This window comes from Alnus glutinosa, chromosome 12, assembly GCF_958979055.1.
Source record: "Alnus glutinosa chromosome 12, dhAlnGlut1.1, whole genome shotgun sequence".
Taxonomy (NCBI): domain Eukaryota; kingdom Viridiplantae; phylum Streptophyta; class Magnoliopsida; order Fagales; family Betulaceae; genus Alnus; species Alnus glutinosa.
In genome coordinates, this window is record NC_084897.1 from 26,086,680 (window position 1) to 26,106,301 (window position 19,622).

General features: G+C 34.9%; 1 protein-coding gene across 6 annotated transcripts; it reads left to right on the top strand.

The window, feature by feature from the left end:
- The first annotated feature begins 10,634 nt into the window (after positions 1-10,634).
- LOC133851564 (protein MID1-COMPLEMENTING ACTIVITY 1) lies at positions 10,635-18,048 on the top strand. 6 transcript variants are annotated; one of them, XM_062288022.1, is made up of 10 exons: positions 10,636-10,990; positions 11,106-11,141; positions 11,420-11,642; positions 12,032-12,457; positions 13,511-13,929; positions 14,241-14,350; positions 14,961-15,032; positions 16,045-16,151; positions 17,167-17,260; positions 17,778-18,048. In XM_062288022.1, the coding sequence occupies exons 4-10, from the start codon at positions 12,050-12,052 to the stop codon at positions 17,828-17,830; spliced, it is 1,263 nt and encodes a 420-aa protein (XP_062144006.1). In that variant the 5' UTR covers positions 10,636-10,990; positions 11,106-11,141; positions 11,420-11,642; positions 12,032-12,049; the 3' UTR covers positions 17,831-18,048. The 6 variants fall into 6 exon arrangements, with proteins under 6 accessions (XP_062144008.1, XP_062144012.1, XP_062144006.1 ...); XM_062288023.1 differs by having other exon boundaries at positions 11,450-11,642; XM_062288026.1 differs by having other exon boundaries at positions 11,109-11,141.
- Positions 18,049-19,622: the final 1,574 nt, after the last annotated feature.

Genomic DNA, 19,622 nt, shown 5'->3' on the forward strand with positions numbered 1-19,622 from the left:
CAGCATTGTGGGATAAAAATATAATATATGATATTACTAAAAAAAAATATATTGGTTAAGACTTTCATATCACATTTTGAATTAATTGTGAAATTAAAAATGTAATTTTTAGCACGATTTATAAAAATTACTTGCTTTTAAAAAGAAATTTCATTTTAATAAAATAATTTTTTTTTTTAAAAAAAAAAGTTGGTAGCGCACTGTGCAAGTTGAGGTAGTGGCAAACAGTATAAAGTTTGTGAGTGTGGTCCAGCGCAGGAAAACCATACTTCCCTACTTGGTGGGACGGCCTAATGCCTAATGCCCATGGCATGATTCGAAGATGCTTGAATCTTCAATATTCTATTAGGGATTTAGGGTCGCATGCTTTGGCCATAATAATCTTCCCCTCCTTTTATTATTCAATTAATTCCTTTTCACCAATATAAAAATAAATAAATAAATAAATAATCCCTAATTCTCTCTGTTCTCCCTTTGTCTCTTTCAATAAAAGAAGTTTTGGACAATTAGAATACACACCTATTTGTGATTTTGAAAAGTAATGCAAAACAATCTCGTGTCAATCATAAGATACGGAATTTAATTAGATGCATTTAGGACACAATCAGTAGATTAAAAACATACAATAAATCAATTTGCTTCATAATTATACGGAACAATGTATTTAGGATAGGAGCATTCCGTGTGTGATGAAAAAAAATAACATACAAACAAACATGTTATAGCTGTTATTTAATAGGTTCTTAAATAGCTGATGAGGTACAATGGATTGCTAACAAGTCGGACAATAAAGTTTAAGAGAGCTTAGAGAAAGAGAGAGGATGGCGAGATCGGTGTTCGAGGAGGAGGGAGGCATCATGCTTCCCTCCTTCCATGGTAGTTTAGGTTTTTTGTTTTGGTTATCTCCTAATCCGTTTTGGGCTATGGAGTTTTTTTTCTCTCTATATAGATTAAGTGGAGTTGGATCTTCTCATAGTCCTTCAAGGGCTATGGTTTTTTTTTTTTTTTTATTTATTTATTTATTCTATTCTATTCTATTCGGTTTTTTTCAGTCAGGAAGGCATTGGGAAGTGGCACTGGCGATAACTAGCAGGGCTGTCTTCTTTCTCTATATATTGTTGAAGCCAGATCTATGTCTATCCACCGGAGTCAGCACAACACGCGCCCCTTTATGATGTTTACCGGCCTCCTTCGCTTCTATTGCCTCAAGTCATGGCCTTATCAAACTTCAGTGCCTGATGTGTGGCTAGCACACGCCAAGGATCTTCTCCTTGGGCAGTCGCACGTGTGGGCCACGCTTATCCCTCCAGGTTGTGACAGGTGGTTCCTGGCAACCGATTGCTGTAGTGGGGTTCCTAGGGACTGCACGTGGTCTAGACGCGCTGTCTCCGGCAACGACAGTCTTCCACGATGCCGGATCGATGATTTGATGTTTTCTATTTTTGGTTTTTCAGTGTTCTAGTGTAGTTTTTTTGCAAGTCTGTCTATTAAATTTTTAGATATTATTGGACTTTTAATGGCTTGATAGCTAGATCAACCCTATTTCTTTTTTTATGACGTTTTATTGTTAAAAAGGGGCTTATATGTCTATTTCTGTAATATTTGGTAATTATAAGCAACACCCAAATTCTGACTTAGTGTGTAAGGAGTCTTATATCTCTATTTACTGTATTTGCCTTTGGACGTTTGATATATCAATGAAGATCAATTTTCTTGTTAAAAAAAACCAAAAAAAGAAAAAAGGATAGGAGCATTCCACCACATTTTTGAATTTAACGTTCACGGTGTTTCACTCTATTAACACTAATTCGATAGTGGTAACTCTTTCTATTTTGATAGCTTTATTCACATGTAAGTATTCAATGCTTAATATTATGTTTACGCATAATAATACTCAGGCATTTTTAATTTGCAATTCAACATATAGGCTGCATTATTCATGAATCAAATGATGCATGGTTTAATACTAATTGTTAAGGTCACACCATTAATTCAAACACGGAGGGTTGAATATTAATTTGGTCATAAACCATCGTCATATAAGAATTTTAGTGCAGGGATTATCGGATATTTGGGTGATAAAATATAAAGACAATAATAACCAACATGAAATTGAGCAAAAACGGAGTCGCTTAGTCACATTCACAACACTCAAAAAGGATATAAACTTTTAGATGGTCACAGAAATTTTATACTCTCAAAAGGATCACACAAATTTTTTTTATATCATTGCGACCTCTAGCCGTATTTATTTAGTCAAAAACCCTTTATCTAGATTTAAATTTAATCTCTGCACAGTATTTTGTCATACAAGGCCATAAACTTGGTACATTTAATAAATAACTCTAATTTTTATCAAACTTGAATCATTTATAATAAAGAGATTAAAATTATAATTATAAACTTGAATAATTTATAATTAATGTTTTTTTTGGAAATATTTATTTCTTATGGGGCATTTTAATAGTAGTTCTCTTTGTTAATGTTTTTTTTTAAAGAATGCTTTTAATTTTTTATTTGAAAAAATGTTCTTTGTGTGACATAAAAGTGTGAGCAATTTTGAGTTTTTGAGTTATTTGTTAATGATTTTTTTTAAAATAATAATAAAAAATAAAACAAAGCCAATATTTTTTAAAAGCTTTTATTTCATATTTTAACTGCCTAAAGTTTGAGCCGCCATGGCCCATGTATTAAGTGATTGCTCATCCCATAAAATCTACATGCCATCACTAAAACTTGTTTTCTATTAAACAACTACAGCCATTACCCGCCCACTCTCTCTTAAATAATTAGATTTAATTAACAAATCTGTTTATTCTAATTGACCAACTTTTCATGCGCTACTTTTGGGCTAATCTAATCATCCACCAAATCACATGGATAGCATTATTAAATACATATATATCTGTACGTAAGACAGGCTCAGGGATTTGTCATTTTCCACATCCTTAAAAATAATAAAAAAAGTGTCAAGGTTTTGGAACATTGGTTAAGTTATATAATTAACAATATAGCTACCACTCCCCAATGAATCTTACCTCTCTAAATCAGGTTCATTAACTACTTTGTTAAAGCTAAAGATATTAATAACCAATCCAAAACATAAAACGCTCGAGTTTGAGTCATGTGAAAACATGAGTATAAGATTATATACGTCAGTACTAGTTTGATTTAAATTAAATGGGTCAGACCCAACAACCTTAACCTACTAATTTTTTATTAAGTTCGTGCCGAGTTCGCGACAATGTTAAAAGTTTTCAGCGTTACTTAAATCATTATGTCATATCATAATATTTTTTCAACCAAAAATAAAAATTATCTCCCGAAATATATTAATAAACAATTTGAAAATTTTTCATCGGTAAGGCCAAAGCATAAAGGAAGGACCGACATATATAAATACCGAGAGCGATGGCCTCCCTACAGACCGAGCCTTGGCTTTGTCCCTGTTTGAAATATAATAGGTATGAAATTGTTATATATAACGGACTACTGAAATATCAAACCGTTGAATCAAAGAACCAAAAGTTTATTAGCGTCGAATATAAATGAAAGGGATGGGACATTGAAATAATGTTGGCGATAGACAAACGACCGAACTATCCAACTTTGCTTGCCTTAATGTTAACTACATGTCTCTACATCACCAAACCAGAAAGAATCTTCTAAATGTTTTTGTTAATTTTAGTAGAAAACGACCCTAACGACAAAAACTCAAATAATAATAATAATAATAATAATTATTATTATTATTATTATTATTATTATTATTATTATCTCTTTGGTTTCGCCAAGGGATGGGGATCACATCATAAACCGATGGGTCAACTTCATGGGGTTTCGTCCACTCTACGGGACTGGGAAAAGCATATTACAGTTTGTCCATCAATTTTCAGACTTTAGTTGCCATCTTTTAGTTGGATTGTCACGGACCATATAGTTAAATTGCCAAATGAATTCTCTCTCTCTCTCTCTCTCTCTCTCTCTCTCTCTCTATATATATATATATATATATTATGGAAAAAATGTAAAACAAATGTACGTAGTTTACTTGATTTGTAATTAGTTCCATGTAGTAGTGTGGTATTAAAATAAATTCAGAAGACTTTGAGGTATGATAAAAAAAAAATAAAATAAAAATAAAAAAAAAAAAAGAAAAGAAGAAGAAGAAGAAGATAAAATTGTAATATTGATCTATGTGGTTGGTTTAAATTACAAATCGCTCCCTCTGATATTAAAGTTAAATAAAAAATCTATGTAGTTGACTTAATTTATAAATAGTTCCCTATAATCAAATTATGTTAAAAATTTTGACAGATTCTGTTAGGCGCCATATCAGTATGAATAAGATGACAACATGTGTTGATCATAATAAAAAAATATTAAAAATATAAATAAATGATACTTATAAAAATATTCTTTAAAAAAAATAAATGATACATATATTTTGAACACATTAATTTAATGGACTATATTAAAAGAAAAATCAAACTCAATTTAAAGAAAAAAATATTTTTATATTTAGAATATGTGGCAAAGGTCCCTGCAAACCTAGGGCTGAGCATGCGGTGGGAGGGGGGGGGGGCGCGGGGATGGGAATTTTTTGACCCTTTGGGGAACCCGCACCCCGTGAAAAACCCCATGCACTCGTGCGGGGCCGGTGGGAATGGGGTGGAGATGAACGGGGATCCCCGCGGGTATAAAAAAAACTCTTAGATTGATACTTTGGCTGAAGAAGCTAAAAACATATTAAAAGTAACAAACCAAACTTAAATAATAGAGAAAATAGTTATTGAACACAACATTTATACACGTAAAGCGAAGAGATACTTACGGCATCAGCGAATTCGGGAATTGGGTCAGGAAATTTGCATTCGGTTGCTCTGCAAATTTGCTTGGCGAAGGAGGAGAGTGAAAGTGGTGTGCTTTGTGCGTTTTTGCTTAATGAAGGAAACAAATAAGAGCATTTGATTCTAATATCACTCAGACGATTGTATGTAATAAGAAGGAAGAAGAGAAGAAGAAGGGCTACGATGCTAGCTAGGAAGAATCAAGAAGAAAATAAAAAGAAAATATATGAGGGGGGGACGGGGGGCAGTGCTCTAGTTTAGGTTAACAAATTAGGGTTTTTATTTTTTATTTTTTAATTTACACGGGGCGGGGATTCGGAGAAAAAAAAAAAAGAGAATAAACTCGCACCCCGCCCAGCCCCGCACGAGTTGGTTAAAATTCAACCCGTACCCGTAAAAAAAACATTAAAAACCATGTTTTTAGGGGCGGGTTCACGTGTATTTGCTCACCCCTATGCAAACCTATGGCCTTGTTTGAAAAGAACAAGAACGTAGCAGAATAGTGGGCCTCCACTGTTTACGTATTTTTTTTTTTTTTTATTATTATTTTTTTTTTTTTTACATTTTCCAATAACAATCAATATCAAAATATTCTCACATTTTTCACTTTTTATATCATATCAATAATTTTTTATTACTATTTAAATAAAAAAAATTTCACTACAATACAAAACTTCTTTACTTTTTCTTACAAATTCTTTTTACTTTATATCATATCATCACTTTTTACTAATTTCAAAATTAACAATTCACTACTTTATTATGTAAATGCATTTGACAATCCAACACCTCTATCTCATTGTTCAAACACCTAACCTGACACTTTTCAAAACACTCATGATTATGCTTTTTCCAATTTATTTATTTATTTATTTTTTATTTTTTAGAAAAATGCTATTTTTTTATTTTCTTTTCATCTCCTATCTAATTCCATCTATATTTTTTAAAACTTTATTATTAGATCGTAAATTTTTAAAAAAAGAATTGAACTAGAGATAAATAATAAAATGAATAACAAGTCTCTTTTTGGTTAAGTTTTGTTTCCCGTTTCTCGAACATTTACATCAATAATGAGCTCGACATTTTTTGTGTTTTGAGTTTTTTCTTATGTTTTTATTTTGAAAAAGTGAAAAAATAAATAAAAATAAACAATTGAAGGTATTGGTCCTATTGGATGCTATGGAAGAGTAATGTTACACATCATCCTCTTGTCCTCTTTTTATCCTCCCAAAATTGATGTGGCTTTTAAAATCACCATTGGATCAAAATTCAATAATGATCTATCATAAATTTAATGGTGATTTTAAGAGCCACATCAAATTTGGGAGGACAAAAAGAAGACAAGAGAATGATGTGTAGCATTATTCGCTGTGGAAATATGAGAATTGGTCCCAATTGGAGACGGAGAGCGACCGACGGCTACTGCTTAAAAAGGTGGAGGACACGTGTCTAGAACTGCATGTGAGTCACTGACATCGTCGTACTTTGTGGGGCCGCGTGGTAGTTGCCACAGAAGGGATGTTGAACCAGAATATACGTCTGCCTGTTTCTAGTTTGTTTCTAAATGACGCTATTAACCTCTAACCTTTTGAGACATCTTCGCCGTTGAGTTTCATTACTGTGCCTTAATACCCCCCATCCGTTTTCTCAATCTCCATATAATTTCATGTCACTTATTCCTACCTCGTTGAATTATGGATTTTATCAAAAACTTATCATAATTATATTCCATAACCATAATATAACTATCAATTATAACACGTGCGAGCATGCGAATATCGAATCTCATTTTAAAAAATATGTTACAAGTGCGAACGATTGATTGGATATAATTTGGCCTAAATTCATAGGGAAATGCCAAAAAAAAAAAAAAGTGCACATAATGTGCACACCCCCCAAATTCATATGCTTGAGCTTTGGGTTAAGTGGTATCACAACATATTATATTATAATTTTACTGAAAGACTTTTCAAAGTATTAATCTTCTTAAGAAGTAGTATCATAGTCGATGGTGATGTGTGGACCGTGTGATATGATATGAAGGAATGGCTTAGGCAAAGACAATGGTCCATGGAGTAGGGATAAATGTGCAAAATGCAGGCATGAGCAAGGGTCTTTAAGGTAAGGGGCAAAGGTCCATGTCACAGGCACAAACAAAAGTTTTCGGAGTATGGACAAAAATGCAAAATGTGAGTATTAATGAGAGTTCTTAGAGTAAATGGCAAAGGTTTATGGTAAGGGCACAAATCATATGTTGATACAACATTATAAAATAATCACAAAATAAAAATTGTGGTATGTATCATTACTATACTATAAATACATTCAAACTTCAAATCACGAGATTATGGTGATATGTTGAAGTGCTAGTTGAAAGAGGCATTTAAAACGTCTTGTTATAATGATGTTATTTGCTTAGAGTGAACAAGAATAACCTTTTATATAGGGAGCACCTCTAGTTTTTATTTTTCTAAGTAGTATTAGAGAAAATATATTATACATGTAGAGGAAAGAGAAAATTATACTTCGTAAACAAGAGAGAAATAACTTATTTTACTAGACGATAAATACAATAATTAGTATTACAATGGATGTTAGAAACAAACCAATTTGAAGTAAAATTAAACAACAAATGAATATCGGTGATAATAAGTGTTAAATTACTACTTGTTTCAAAAGTTTTAAGCTGATAAAAAATATATACTTAATTTATAACGTCCTACCCAATAAATGTAGTATTTTGCAATATCCATGTAGTGCTACTTCTACTTTCCTGATAACGGAGTACTGGAAATGCTATTTTTAATTTTTTAACTTTAACTATATATTTGCATAAATGATAATTCATCATTAGAGGTGGGCAAAAATCCGCCTCGAAAATCACGGTTTTTAGTTTTTTTTTTTGTAGGTACGAGTCCAAAAATGGTATACTCGTGCGGGGCGGGTTGGGATTTTTAAAAATCCAGGGACCCGCCCCGCCTTTGAAGAACAAAAAAAAAATAAAAAATAAATAAAATAAATTACCCTAACCCCACTTAACCCTAAGCGCCGCACCCCTCTTCATTTTTTCATTTATTCTACAGTTTTATTTTCTTCTAGCGCCTCAGTTCTTCTTCTCTTCATTTTTCTCCTCTCTTCACAGCCTCTCCTTGCGCCGCTCTTCGCCTCTTCTCTCCTATAACTCTGGCTTCGCTTGTTCATTCTTCATCTTCGTTACTGTTCTACATGTACAATATAGGTAGGGTTGCAAAAAGAAAATGTAGAGATGCTGGAAGGAAGATCAGATCAGGGTACAGTGGGTACCTCATGAAATCTCTAACAATGAAGATGAACTGTCTTGGCCGTTTTGCCCTGTCCAATGAAGATAAAAAATCGAAGAACGTCGATGCACGTCCCAATTTTTAATTTGTTTGTTGTTTTTGTTTCTTTTTTATTTGTGTTTGTGTTTGTGTTTGTGTTGGTGGTGGTGGTGGTGGTGGTGATTGTGCAGTGTTGGTGGTGTTGTGGCCCGTGGTGGTGTTTGTGTTGGTGTTGCAGTTAGTAACCGGTTAGGAAAATAGTGGGTTCTATAGAATACTCGCACCACCCCCACCCCCACCCCGCATGAATACAACACATTTTGTGCGGACTACGGATATAATTTCTTGCACCCGCATAGGTGCGGGGCGGGAGCAAGGAGGACGGAAATCCACCCCGTCCCATGCACACTCCTATTCACCATAGCACTAAATTGTCATAACATAGTAATACTGAAAACATATCATTACAATTGTATTCCCATACAACTTACACATTATGAACTCTTTCAATTTATACATAGCTCACTCTTAGCTAAGTGTTATTCTGAAAATCCTATACCTTTACTTTTCTTACATCTGTCCCTCCTCTAATGCCGTTGTAACTATCTCAAACTTTGTAAAACATGATTTTACAGGTATAATGGTGAGTCCCACAACTTAGTAAGTAAAAAAATCCAACCAAATTGGTTTACGGTGTAAGCCTTCTTTATTCCGTCAAAACTACTCCCTAATTAATTTTCCCTTTAACTCATTTTGTTTCAAACAACAACAACAATACTAACCACAACTACAACATTACCATTCAAAAAACTAAACCACAACCTCAAACCCATGGAACTCAACTCAAAACACCAATTAACTCACTAAAAACTCCACATTTTATTCGAAACCTAATCTCAAACACCACGATATGTAAACCCTCGCTTCACCACTTCATACTTAACTCCAACACACAAGCATAATCAAATAAAACTTACCAAAACCTCAATAATCATCATATGTCATAATATCAACAATAACACTCAAAACTAACTAATGGAATGAAAATACTAGAATATAAGTTTTTACCTATTTCAAACCTGTTCCTTTAAGGCCTTGTCCTCTTTGTGCTTCTCCAAGCTCTCTCTCTCTCTCTCTCTCTCTCCGGACAAACGAAGGGGAAAAACATATATTCCCCTTCACGTTTTTTTGCGTTTTAAAATCTCGATCAATTCATGCTTGAAAAAGTTACTCCGTTCGATCACAATTCGCTAGGCCATATTAAATGTGAATCAAATCTTACATAACTTGCACAGTGAATTGAAAGTCGTGGGCCGTTGATTTTCACATCACTTCCTCGCGCAATGACACTTGGAGATGCCATACCATTCAAATAACATAGTTAGTGCGTTCAAACACGGTCAACCTGATTAAATGCCACGTGGAGATTTTGTCCCGTTGAAACGTGATCCAATTCCGTTCAATGGATCACGTTCGAACGTGACGTTTCACACTTGAAAAATTCTTAACTCTAACTTAGGATTTTCTCATGTTTTTTATTAGATGCCTACGAGCCTTACCATACTAGTCTATCTCCACTGTAATATGTATTTAATTTTGCCATTTTGTTTCTTAAATTCTTAATTTCCATTTTCTTTTAGCATTTATTTATGTTGAGTGTTACATAATCTTTTAAATTAATATCCTAACTCTTTCTCTCCAACAAAAGAAGAAGTTCATAACACTCTCCCTCCCTCGTATGTAAAATTTCTCATCAACAAGTGAGATTGAACGTACAAAATATTTAATTAAAATTAGGCTAAACTGCAAGTCAATTTGAGCTAACTACCTATATTATGAAATTATGTTCGATCATCATTTATTTCAAAAGTTTAAACAAAAATTATGAATTTGATTATCTAAATTAATATTTTCAACAAGAAAAAAAATACGATCAGTAATTAGATCCCATTTTAGAAAATAATTGATATAACTATTAGAGAGTCACCTAAAAAATAAGGAGTAACAAGTATATTTTGAATGTAATTTTTGTTTTTGATTTGAAAAAGTGTTGTTGTTGTTGTTGGTTTTTTTTTTTTTTTTTTTTTTTTTTTTTTTTTTTTTTCGAAAAAGTAAAAAAAGAAGAAGCAAGCAGTTGATACCGGAAAGATAGGTGTGAAAGCAATTGACCGCATAACCCAGAGAAAAGGAAAGCAATTGACCGCATGTGATACGCATGTGCCTTTGGCCTTTTATGAAAGATGACTCAGCTTCAACAACAACACCTGCCAGCTGGCGCTCTTAAATAATTGAATAATTTTTAGAGTAAAGCTTGGGGTGAGTCAACCCTGTAGAGCTATCCCAGAACTGAACTGTTCTTTTATCCAATTATACTCCGTGAATAACGAGGGCATCTTCGCAATTTCATCATCACAGTAAGGGCCTTTCAGTGCTTGCACTGTGGCCCGCACTAAATCCTTCATTGTCTGGTGTGGTCTCTGTGTGTGTGTGTGTGTGTGTGTGAGTGAGAGAGACAGAGACAGGAGAGTTGCTAACAAAGCCAGCAGGGACATAACGCCGAAACTGTGAGCGATAAGAGAGAGAGAGAGAGAGAGAGAGAGAGAGAGAGGAGGAGGGGGAGGAAGAAGAAGAAGGTCGTGTGCGCAAAGCAATGCCTGCTAATCACAGAATTTGATGCTCTGCTTCCTCACGGATTTTGACGTTTTCTTCGTGAATTAAAATATTAAACTTAGAAACGCACTCATGCACTCGAAGAAAAGAAAAAGCGTGCTCTGAAATTGGTGGAAGTTCTGCGCAGCAAGTTGTGTGAGAGAGAATTCACGAGCATTTGCAGCTTTTTTGGTAATATAATTGTCATTTCTGCATTGTGATTCTGAAGCTTTTTCTGAATTCCAACCGATTTTGCTTTATTTTTATTTTTATTAATTAGTTTATTTTATTTTTTAATTTTCGCTAGAAGAGCGGTTAACCTCTCACGGTCCGGCGAAGAAAGGTGAGCTCCGATATTCATTTATTTTTCTGATTTCATTTATTTATTTATTTAATTTTTTATTTTCTGGTTTCGAGTGTTTAAGAGATTAAGCAAACAATTTATTCATCTAAAAAAGAGATTAAGCAACAATTTTGTTCTTTTTCTTTTTTGTTTTTGTTTTTGCTTTTTGAATATTTTTTTTTTCCTTTTGGTTGTCGCGTTGAAAAGCGAGTCAAGAAGTGTAATGGACAATCTTCAGGATTTCGTTAATCTCGTCTTGCTGAATATTTTGTTGGCAGTTGAAACTGACTCTTCTAGACTGTTCTCAGCCCTTAACGATTGGAGATCTTGAACAACAATGCCGTTTCTGAGAAGATCCTGCCGAAGGGCTCTTGATCCAGCTTGAAACAAAGCGAATTGCTATTCAATTCATCGACAAAATCAGCTTTGCCGTGCCTTCAGTTCGGCAATGCAAAAATCTTCAAGTTCTATCAAAGTCTAAGTCATTGGCTGAAAAGAACGGTAAAGAAAAGGAAACACTAAAAAATCTCTGAATTTCACCAAAATTTTAACATTTTGTTTTTGTTTTGTTTGTTTGTTTTTGTTTTTGTTTGTTTGTTTTTGTTTTTTTTTTTTGGTTTAGCTTGAATTTTATGAAACTATTGAAAATTGCATTGGAGCTATGCGCTGTGGAGATGATATGAATGATTTTTAGGTTGGTTGAGACTTGAGAGTGAAGATGGCTTAGAAAACGTTATATTTAAGTTTAAGCCATTCGCTTAAAAAACACTATAAAAAAGCTAAAAATGTGTGAATTTCACCAAAATGTTGACATTGTTGGAATTCTTTTAGCTTGTATTTTATGAAATTACTGGAAAATGCATGTTGTGAGATATATAAGTGGTTTTCAGGTTGGTTGAGAGGTGAAGATGTCGTCGTGGGACAATGTTGGGGAGCTTGCAACGGTGGCCCAGCTCACGGGGCTCGATGCGGTGAAGCTGATTGGGTTGATCGCAAAGGCCGCAAATACCGCACGAATGCACAAGAGGAATTGCAGGCAATTTGCGCAGCACTTGAAGCTGATCGGGAACTTGCTGGAGCAGCTCAAGATCTCGGAGCTCAAGAAGTACCCGGAGACGCGGGAACCTTTGGAGCAGCTTGAGGACGCGCTGAGAAGGTCCTACATTCTGGTCAATAGTTGCCAGGACCGGAGCTATCTGTATCTATTGGCAATGGGGTGGAACATTGTGTACCAATTCCGGAAGGCCCAGAATGAGATCGATAGATACTTGCGGCTTGTGCCATTGATTACTCTTGTGGACAATGCGAGAGTCAGGGTAGTCTACTCTTGTTCTTGTGCTTGTTTCTTTCTTCTTCTTCTTATTATTATTATTTTGTTTTTTGTTTTTTCCCCTATTAATGTTACGGTTGATAGGAGTAATATTTGCTAGAAGAAGTAAAACAAAGAGAAGAGCTCGGAGTTTGTCGAAATCTTTCACTCTTTCTAAGAAGGGTTGTTACAAAATGCTTTTTTAGAAGTCTCATACCTGGTGTTTTAGTTAGAGTGTCAATTTTTAAAGTAACAAAGATTGGTTAAACGTGGGTGAATGCGTTGCATTTAAGCATTTCTAATGGAAGGATTAGTTGTTAGGGATTGATTCTTCGAAGCTTGTTATATTGTGCTTGCTGATGATGTGCATAGATTTTCCAGATTGGCCACTAAACCTTGATTGCTAGTGGTGGGCATATTGGAGTCCTGAATGCTTTTAAATGAAGTTTAAAAGGCTGGCATACAGAAAACTTAGTCAATGGTTCTTTGCTCAGGATTGCTGATGAGTTGTAAGAGCTGGGTGAAGGCAGCTGCATCATGTGGCTGGGTATTAGGTGATACACCAAGTAGAAATGGGTAGCAAACTCCATGTGTGAAATAGTAATTGGCCTGGCATCCTGTCTCTGAAGGTTTAGTCTTTGTTATTTTGTATTGGCATGAAAATCTAGTTACAGAATTGAAACTGAAGCAGTGGCCAATGGTTAAATAACTGGAGTAATAGATAACTTCAGTGAGTTATGTGGTTCAATATGGTTGACCTGACGACTTTTTTTGGGCCCCCTATGCCATGTTACATTCTCTGACTATATGGCAGACTAAAGCCCAATGCATTTTTAATGTTTTAGCCGCAACTATAGATCATAATTTTTAATTGGTAACTACATGCAACTCTGTTTACTCTTCGCCTCCAACTGGATCAGAATCTACTTGCTGTTCTATATTTGTGTGAACTTTGACCAATTCAGTTAATATGCTTATACTGCAATTTACTTGGCTGTGCTTGTGCTAATATAATAATTTAGCTTGCTTTAGATTTATACATAGTTTTCTGAATCCATAGGAGAGACTGGAAGTTATTGAAATGGATCAAAGAGAATACACATTGGATGAAGAGGACAGAAGGGTGCAGGATGTGATCCTGAAACCTGACCCCTCAAGTAATGATGCTATGGTGTTGAAGAAAACTCTTTCTTGTTCCTACCCGAACTTGCCTTTTTGTGAAGCACTTCAAAAGGAAAATGAAAAGCTTCAATTTGAACTACAGCGATCACAAGCTCACTTGGATGTGAGTCAATGTGAAGTAATTCAGCGTTTGTTAGAAGTAACGGAAGCTGCTGCTGCAAATGTCCTTCCAGAGAAGAGTGTGCCTGAAAAAGGTCACAGGAAATTGGAACGGGGTTATTCAGATGCCAACAGTGACAAAGAGCATTCATCTGATGAAGGCTATCATAAGAAGAGTGACACTCGTACAACTTCAAGGTTGATTTTCTTCTGATTTTTAAGTATATGAAGTTGAATGCAGTCAACATCAATGAAATTATAAGTTCCAATGCTGTATCAGTCTGACTTAAGATTTCAAATGCTTATGCCAATCTCAAACTACACACTTGTCAGATCCAGGAAAACTGAAAGACTCCCCCTGACCAGATTTTGTCACAGAGCGACAACACTATGCAAACAATTCTGCTTTTTCAATATCTTATAATATTATGTTTTCTATCTAGAACAGACTTTCCAAAAGGACCTTTTACATACTTATATCATTTATGATGCTGTATTTATCTGCACAGAAAAACATCTTCAGTTTCATCTGGACATGATCTCCTGTCGACTAGAGGTTCACACCGGCATGAAGAATGGCATACTGATCTACTTGGTTGTTGTTCAGAACCTTGTCTGTGTAAGTTCTCTCACAATGTCAAAATTATGGCTTGTCAATTGAAGCAATATGGCATAATGGCAAGTTTTATCTTGTGTAACTATATAAATTTGTGTTTTATCAATTCAAGTCCTTAATCTGACCCAAATTTAATTGGGATTAAGGCTTCCTTGAGTTGAGTTGTGTTTATCAATCCATGCACTTATGGTACAGATGATCTGTAGTAAATTGCCCCTTTCTCCTTTGCTCTAGCATATTTTGTAGTATAGAGTGATTTCCACTTATCCTTTGCCAGTATGGCTCACAAAATGAGCTTGTTAGATGAAACTATTTGAGTACTTTAAAAAAATGTTACCTGTTCCAAAGTTCTAAAATGGATTAGAGGGTGATATTTATTATACCAGAGTTTCTTTTTCCTTATTCTTCAAATGATAAGAGAATAATATGGTCATGGAGAGATTGACCTAACCAATGCATCCTAAGACACCCTTTTAGTAGAATGGTAACACTATCTCGTACACTCGGGAGAAGGTAACGCTTTCTCATACTACTAAATTTTTATGTGCTTCTACACTAAACTGTACTTGCCAAAAAATTTCTTTGTATTGTAAGCGGTTTAGTTGCTTTGCAGGTATAAAAACCTGTTTATTTCCTTGTGGGACATTTTCAAAGATTGCTACTGTAGCAACTGACAGGCATATGTGTAAGTTAGCTCAGACTCATCTGATTTTCTTAGAATTATTGGCTATATTGGAATGCTTCTGCATCCATGCGTTCATGTATATGTCAATTCTTAAACTTCAATAGTGTAAATTTTAATCTAATTCGAGTTATCAAGGTCTTTACAAGTTGGAAATATATAGGGTTTATTTTTCACTCATCATTTTAAAAAGTAGCCAGATTAGGTACATATTGGGTATACTTTTCAGCCTTGTGGTGCGAAAAAACTACTTTTTTCTTTGTCTAGCATTGATCTGTTGGTGGTTCATGAAACCATAATTTTGCCATTACTGTGACCCTGCAAGAAACTTTGCATCATATTTGATATTTTGAAAGCCCTGCAGAGGGTATAGTTTTCCTCTCTTTCAGAACTCAAGATCATTTGGGCTGGAACAACTAGGTAACACTTTTGCCAGCTGCGAGTTAATGTTAATTGTTTATAAAACTTTTTGTTTAGTCTGGATGTTGATGTTGCCTGAGCCTTGTTTCGTAGCAATGAAAAAGGCCTTACCGTGTTATATCCTGATGTTAACCAGTGGTTAATTTGAGACTTCACTCTTAATGAAACTAGCAGCAGTTAGGCTAGAGTTTCGAGCTATTATGTCTTGATATGCTTTATTGGAGGCGTATACAAACATAAGCGCGCATGCACATAGTAGCTGAATATTTGTTCAGCTATGACTGCTCAATGTTTCAAATATTTTCCTCATTTCATCTATCTAGTTTGACTGCTAGAATGCTACATTGTTGAGATTCTATGCAAGACATTATGTGAATAAACCTACTACCGAATTTAACGAGTTCAAATTAAGGTGAACAAAATGATAGTAATAAAGTATAGGACATTATATTATAATGTAAGATCACTTTGTGCCCGAAAACACCAATATATTTGGTACAGTGATAGAAAAAAATATCAAAATAAAATAGAAATAATTGTGCTTTTTTATTGCTTGAAAGCTTATATAGAAAATTTATGGTTTTATGATCATCAGCTTCGGCGGAGGCATGTAATGAATTGATGGCATATTCATTGGTGTTGTCATGCTGTTGCTATACTTGTAATGTCAGAAGAAAGCTTCGCAAGACGTTGAACATCACGGTACTCTCTTTCCCACTACACAATCAGTATCTTTTCTTGTGGCTACACCATGATTAGACACATTAACCCACTTTGATAACTCTCACCTCCTATTCTCCTGCATCTCGTATAATAATAAGGTTCTTATGCTGTTACCTTGGTTGAAAATTGCCAAGGATAGATCATTTTCATGAACATATGACTTTTTGGTGCTCATCTAGTCTTTTAACAGTTTAAAACTAAAGTCCTCCTATTCTCCTGCATCTTGTATAATAATAAGGTTCTTATGCTGTTACCTTGGTTGAAAATTGCCAAGGATAGATCATTTTCATGAACATATGCCTTTTTGGTTCTCATCTAGTCTTTAACAGTTTAAAACTAAAGTTTTTGTTAAGTTATTGTGAACCATTTCTGTTAGGATTTTTTTGTTAAATGCTAACGAAAGGGGTATAATGGACATTTATCGTGACCCAAATGAAAAAAAAATACCATGCGCAAGATAAAAATTTCAGAAAAAAAACCTCCAACAGTTGGCCATGGATCATGCAAAACCCACGGCCAAGCCATGGGTCACCTCCAGACCCATGACCAGGTTATAGGTCACGCCAAATCGCAGCCTGACCGTGGTTCACCTCCCAACGACTTTATTTTATTTTTTTTTAAAATTAATCTAAGGGTATAGTTGTATTTTTACATATTTCATATTTCATGGGGGGTAGAATGGACATTTTTTATTACGTGTGGGTCATGTGATGATCTTGCCGTCTAAGTTAATATAAAATTCTAACGGAGGGAACATTACAAATTGAGTGGTAGATTGGTAAGGTACATTGCAAAAATTGAAAGTTTTTCTTTTGGGTGGGGGGAGCATTGCAAGTTGTGTGGTTGATTGATGGGTAAGTGCAGTTTCCGTGTTAGATCAACATTTTCATGCAGGTTGAGGTCAATACGAGATATATGATGTTAACTAGTCTGCTTGTTCAATTATATTATGGTTTCTCTGAATTGCGCTCTTTATCATCTCTTCCTTTGACAGGGAGGCTTTATTGATGATTTCCTCTCACATTTGATGTGTTGCTGCTGTGCCCTTGTCCAAGAATGGCGAGAAGTGGAGATCCGTGGGGTTTATGGTACATCCTCCTCTGCATTGAGCTAGCTTTGCTTAAATTTGTCGGAACATCATAGTGCTCTAGTATATTTAGTGTTAGCACCTCAAATATTGAACACGAAAAGCATCAAGGTGACTCCTGTTAAAAGAGTTTGAGAATGCCCAACTATGTTGCATGCCTCGTAAAATTGTCTGTTATTCTTTTAAACAAAATTTACTAATGGTAAATCGGGTTTTTATGTCGAAATGATGTTCTTTCTGGGTGGGCTTTCTTGAACTTCTATTAGCAGGGTTTTGGCTGATTACAACTTGAGCAAAGGTTTCCTCAAATCCGGTCTATTAAATTAATATTTATTATTAGAGCACATGGTTCTCAAATGCACGTGAGAATCACATGTTCTGTTAATCCTATTAAAAATATATGTGAGAGTTACGTGTTCTAAGGACAAATGTCAATTTAATAGACCGGGTGAAAGATTGAAGGAAAACTTTGTCCTCTCAACTTTATGCAAAATATTTGATATAAAACCATCTTGCAGGTCCTGAGAAGACAAAAACAAGTCCCCCAACATCACAGTACATGGAATCCTAAATGACAGCATGGAAACATTGTTTAGTGGTTTTGAAATTTATATACCTTGGCAGACATATATAGGGGTATACGTCAGTTGCCAGTGTTACAGGAACTCGTATTGCTATATGTGTAATTACTTTACCCATATGTAATGTAGCTGTGTATGTCTTTTAAATTCAGCACACGGTGTATCACAGACAAATTTTTAGCGTTGTTTATGTTTAATTGGTTTTGTATGATTGTGTCTCCAACCATTGCCTCACGGATTGAGGAGATTATTTTTTTTGTGGGTTACCTTATTGTTATTTCTTACATGGAAAACGAAAAAGAAACTAAAAAATAATTAGGAGATGATGGGGATTCTTTTCGTTGTCAATCAGGATGGAGAGGTTAGAGGTGCAACGGAGGTGGGAATACATCCAGAAAACCCTTTGGAGGCAGCCCGTTTTGGTAGAGTAGGTACGGTCTTGCAGAAGTTGGCACTTCTATGAATTTTCTTGACTTCCCACAAGGAGGAGGTGGGGACGATGAGAGTAACTAACTGTCCATAAACAATGTACAGCACATGATGCAATCCATGTGCAATATAACTTTTTGTAAAATAAGAGGTCTTGCATTAGGTGCAGTACATTTTTTATGGATTGTTAGTTACTCGCACTATCTCGACCTCCAAATACTAAAATATTGAACGGTCCAAATCAAGGATGGCTTTTGGGTACGTGTTAGGATGACCTAACCACCAAAAGGGGACTTTTCATTTTAAAAGAACGATTCACAAAAAAATGCATATGCGAAGACCACAAAACCGATTCATGAGCCCAAAATCGATCCAAATCGCGTCCTATCCTACTCGTATAGTAGGGCATCCATTTCCAAACTAATGAAGTGCATCCCAGGAATAATAATCGTGCACATATCCACTACATGTGATAACGTTCCTTGTTTGAAGGATAATTGACACTCAAGCTTAGGCCATTGCGGGCATACTTGCACGTAAAAGTTGGAGGCATGAAAGCGGTTATATTGGAGACTCTATAGAAGGTAAATTTGAACCAGGTAAAACTGACTTTTGGCCATAAGTTCAAAACTTAGATTTAGTGCACTTATATTACCTTTATAAATATTATACTGACTTAAGCATTGAAGCTATTCTTCGTCAGCACCCATTGACAGACTCTTGTGCTTACATCCTTTATGTGTTGCACGTGTTAATTGGCATTGGCTTAAGTATTGCCTCGAATTCAAATCGCCTATTTTATTTCTCGCTCATCCTCGCCCTCCTCCCACCTCCGTTGATGTTGTTGTATTTTGGTTTTTTATAAATTTTGTTTTTTGTTGTTGTTGTTGTTATATATATATATATATATATATTTATGAGTTTTTGAAAGATTTAGTATTTTAGTCTCATGGTGTCTTTTGTGTTATGATATTATTATGGAGACTTATTCTACCGAAGATCGGTACTCCTTTGTGATGGATCTTTTTCAGAAGTGCCTTTCACTTGCCAACATCTACTTTGATGTATAAATAGTTGCTTGTGGGGGTTCAAGAAGGGTTGGGGGGCCTTCGAGATTTGTGCCTATCTCATGTCTCTTGACTTTGCTTTAGTAGCCGCTTTTAGCGGCCCTTTCAAAGATGCTCTCGTATTTTTGGCCCATTGCCTATGTTTTAGTTGTATTTTTGGCACAATTTTATTATAATTTTTGTTTTTTTTCGTTTTAGGTTTGTTGTTGGAGAGCCCACCAATTTTTCTATGTTTTGATTTCCTGTACCCATTCCTAATTTGCTTATATATATATATATATATATA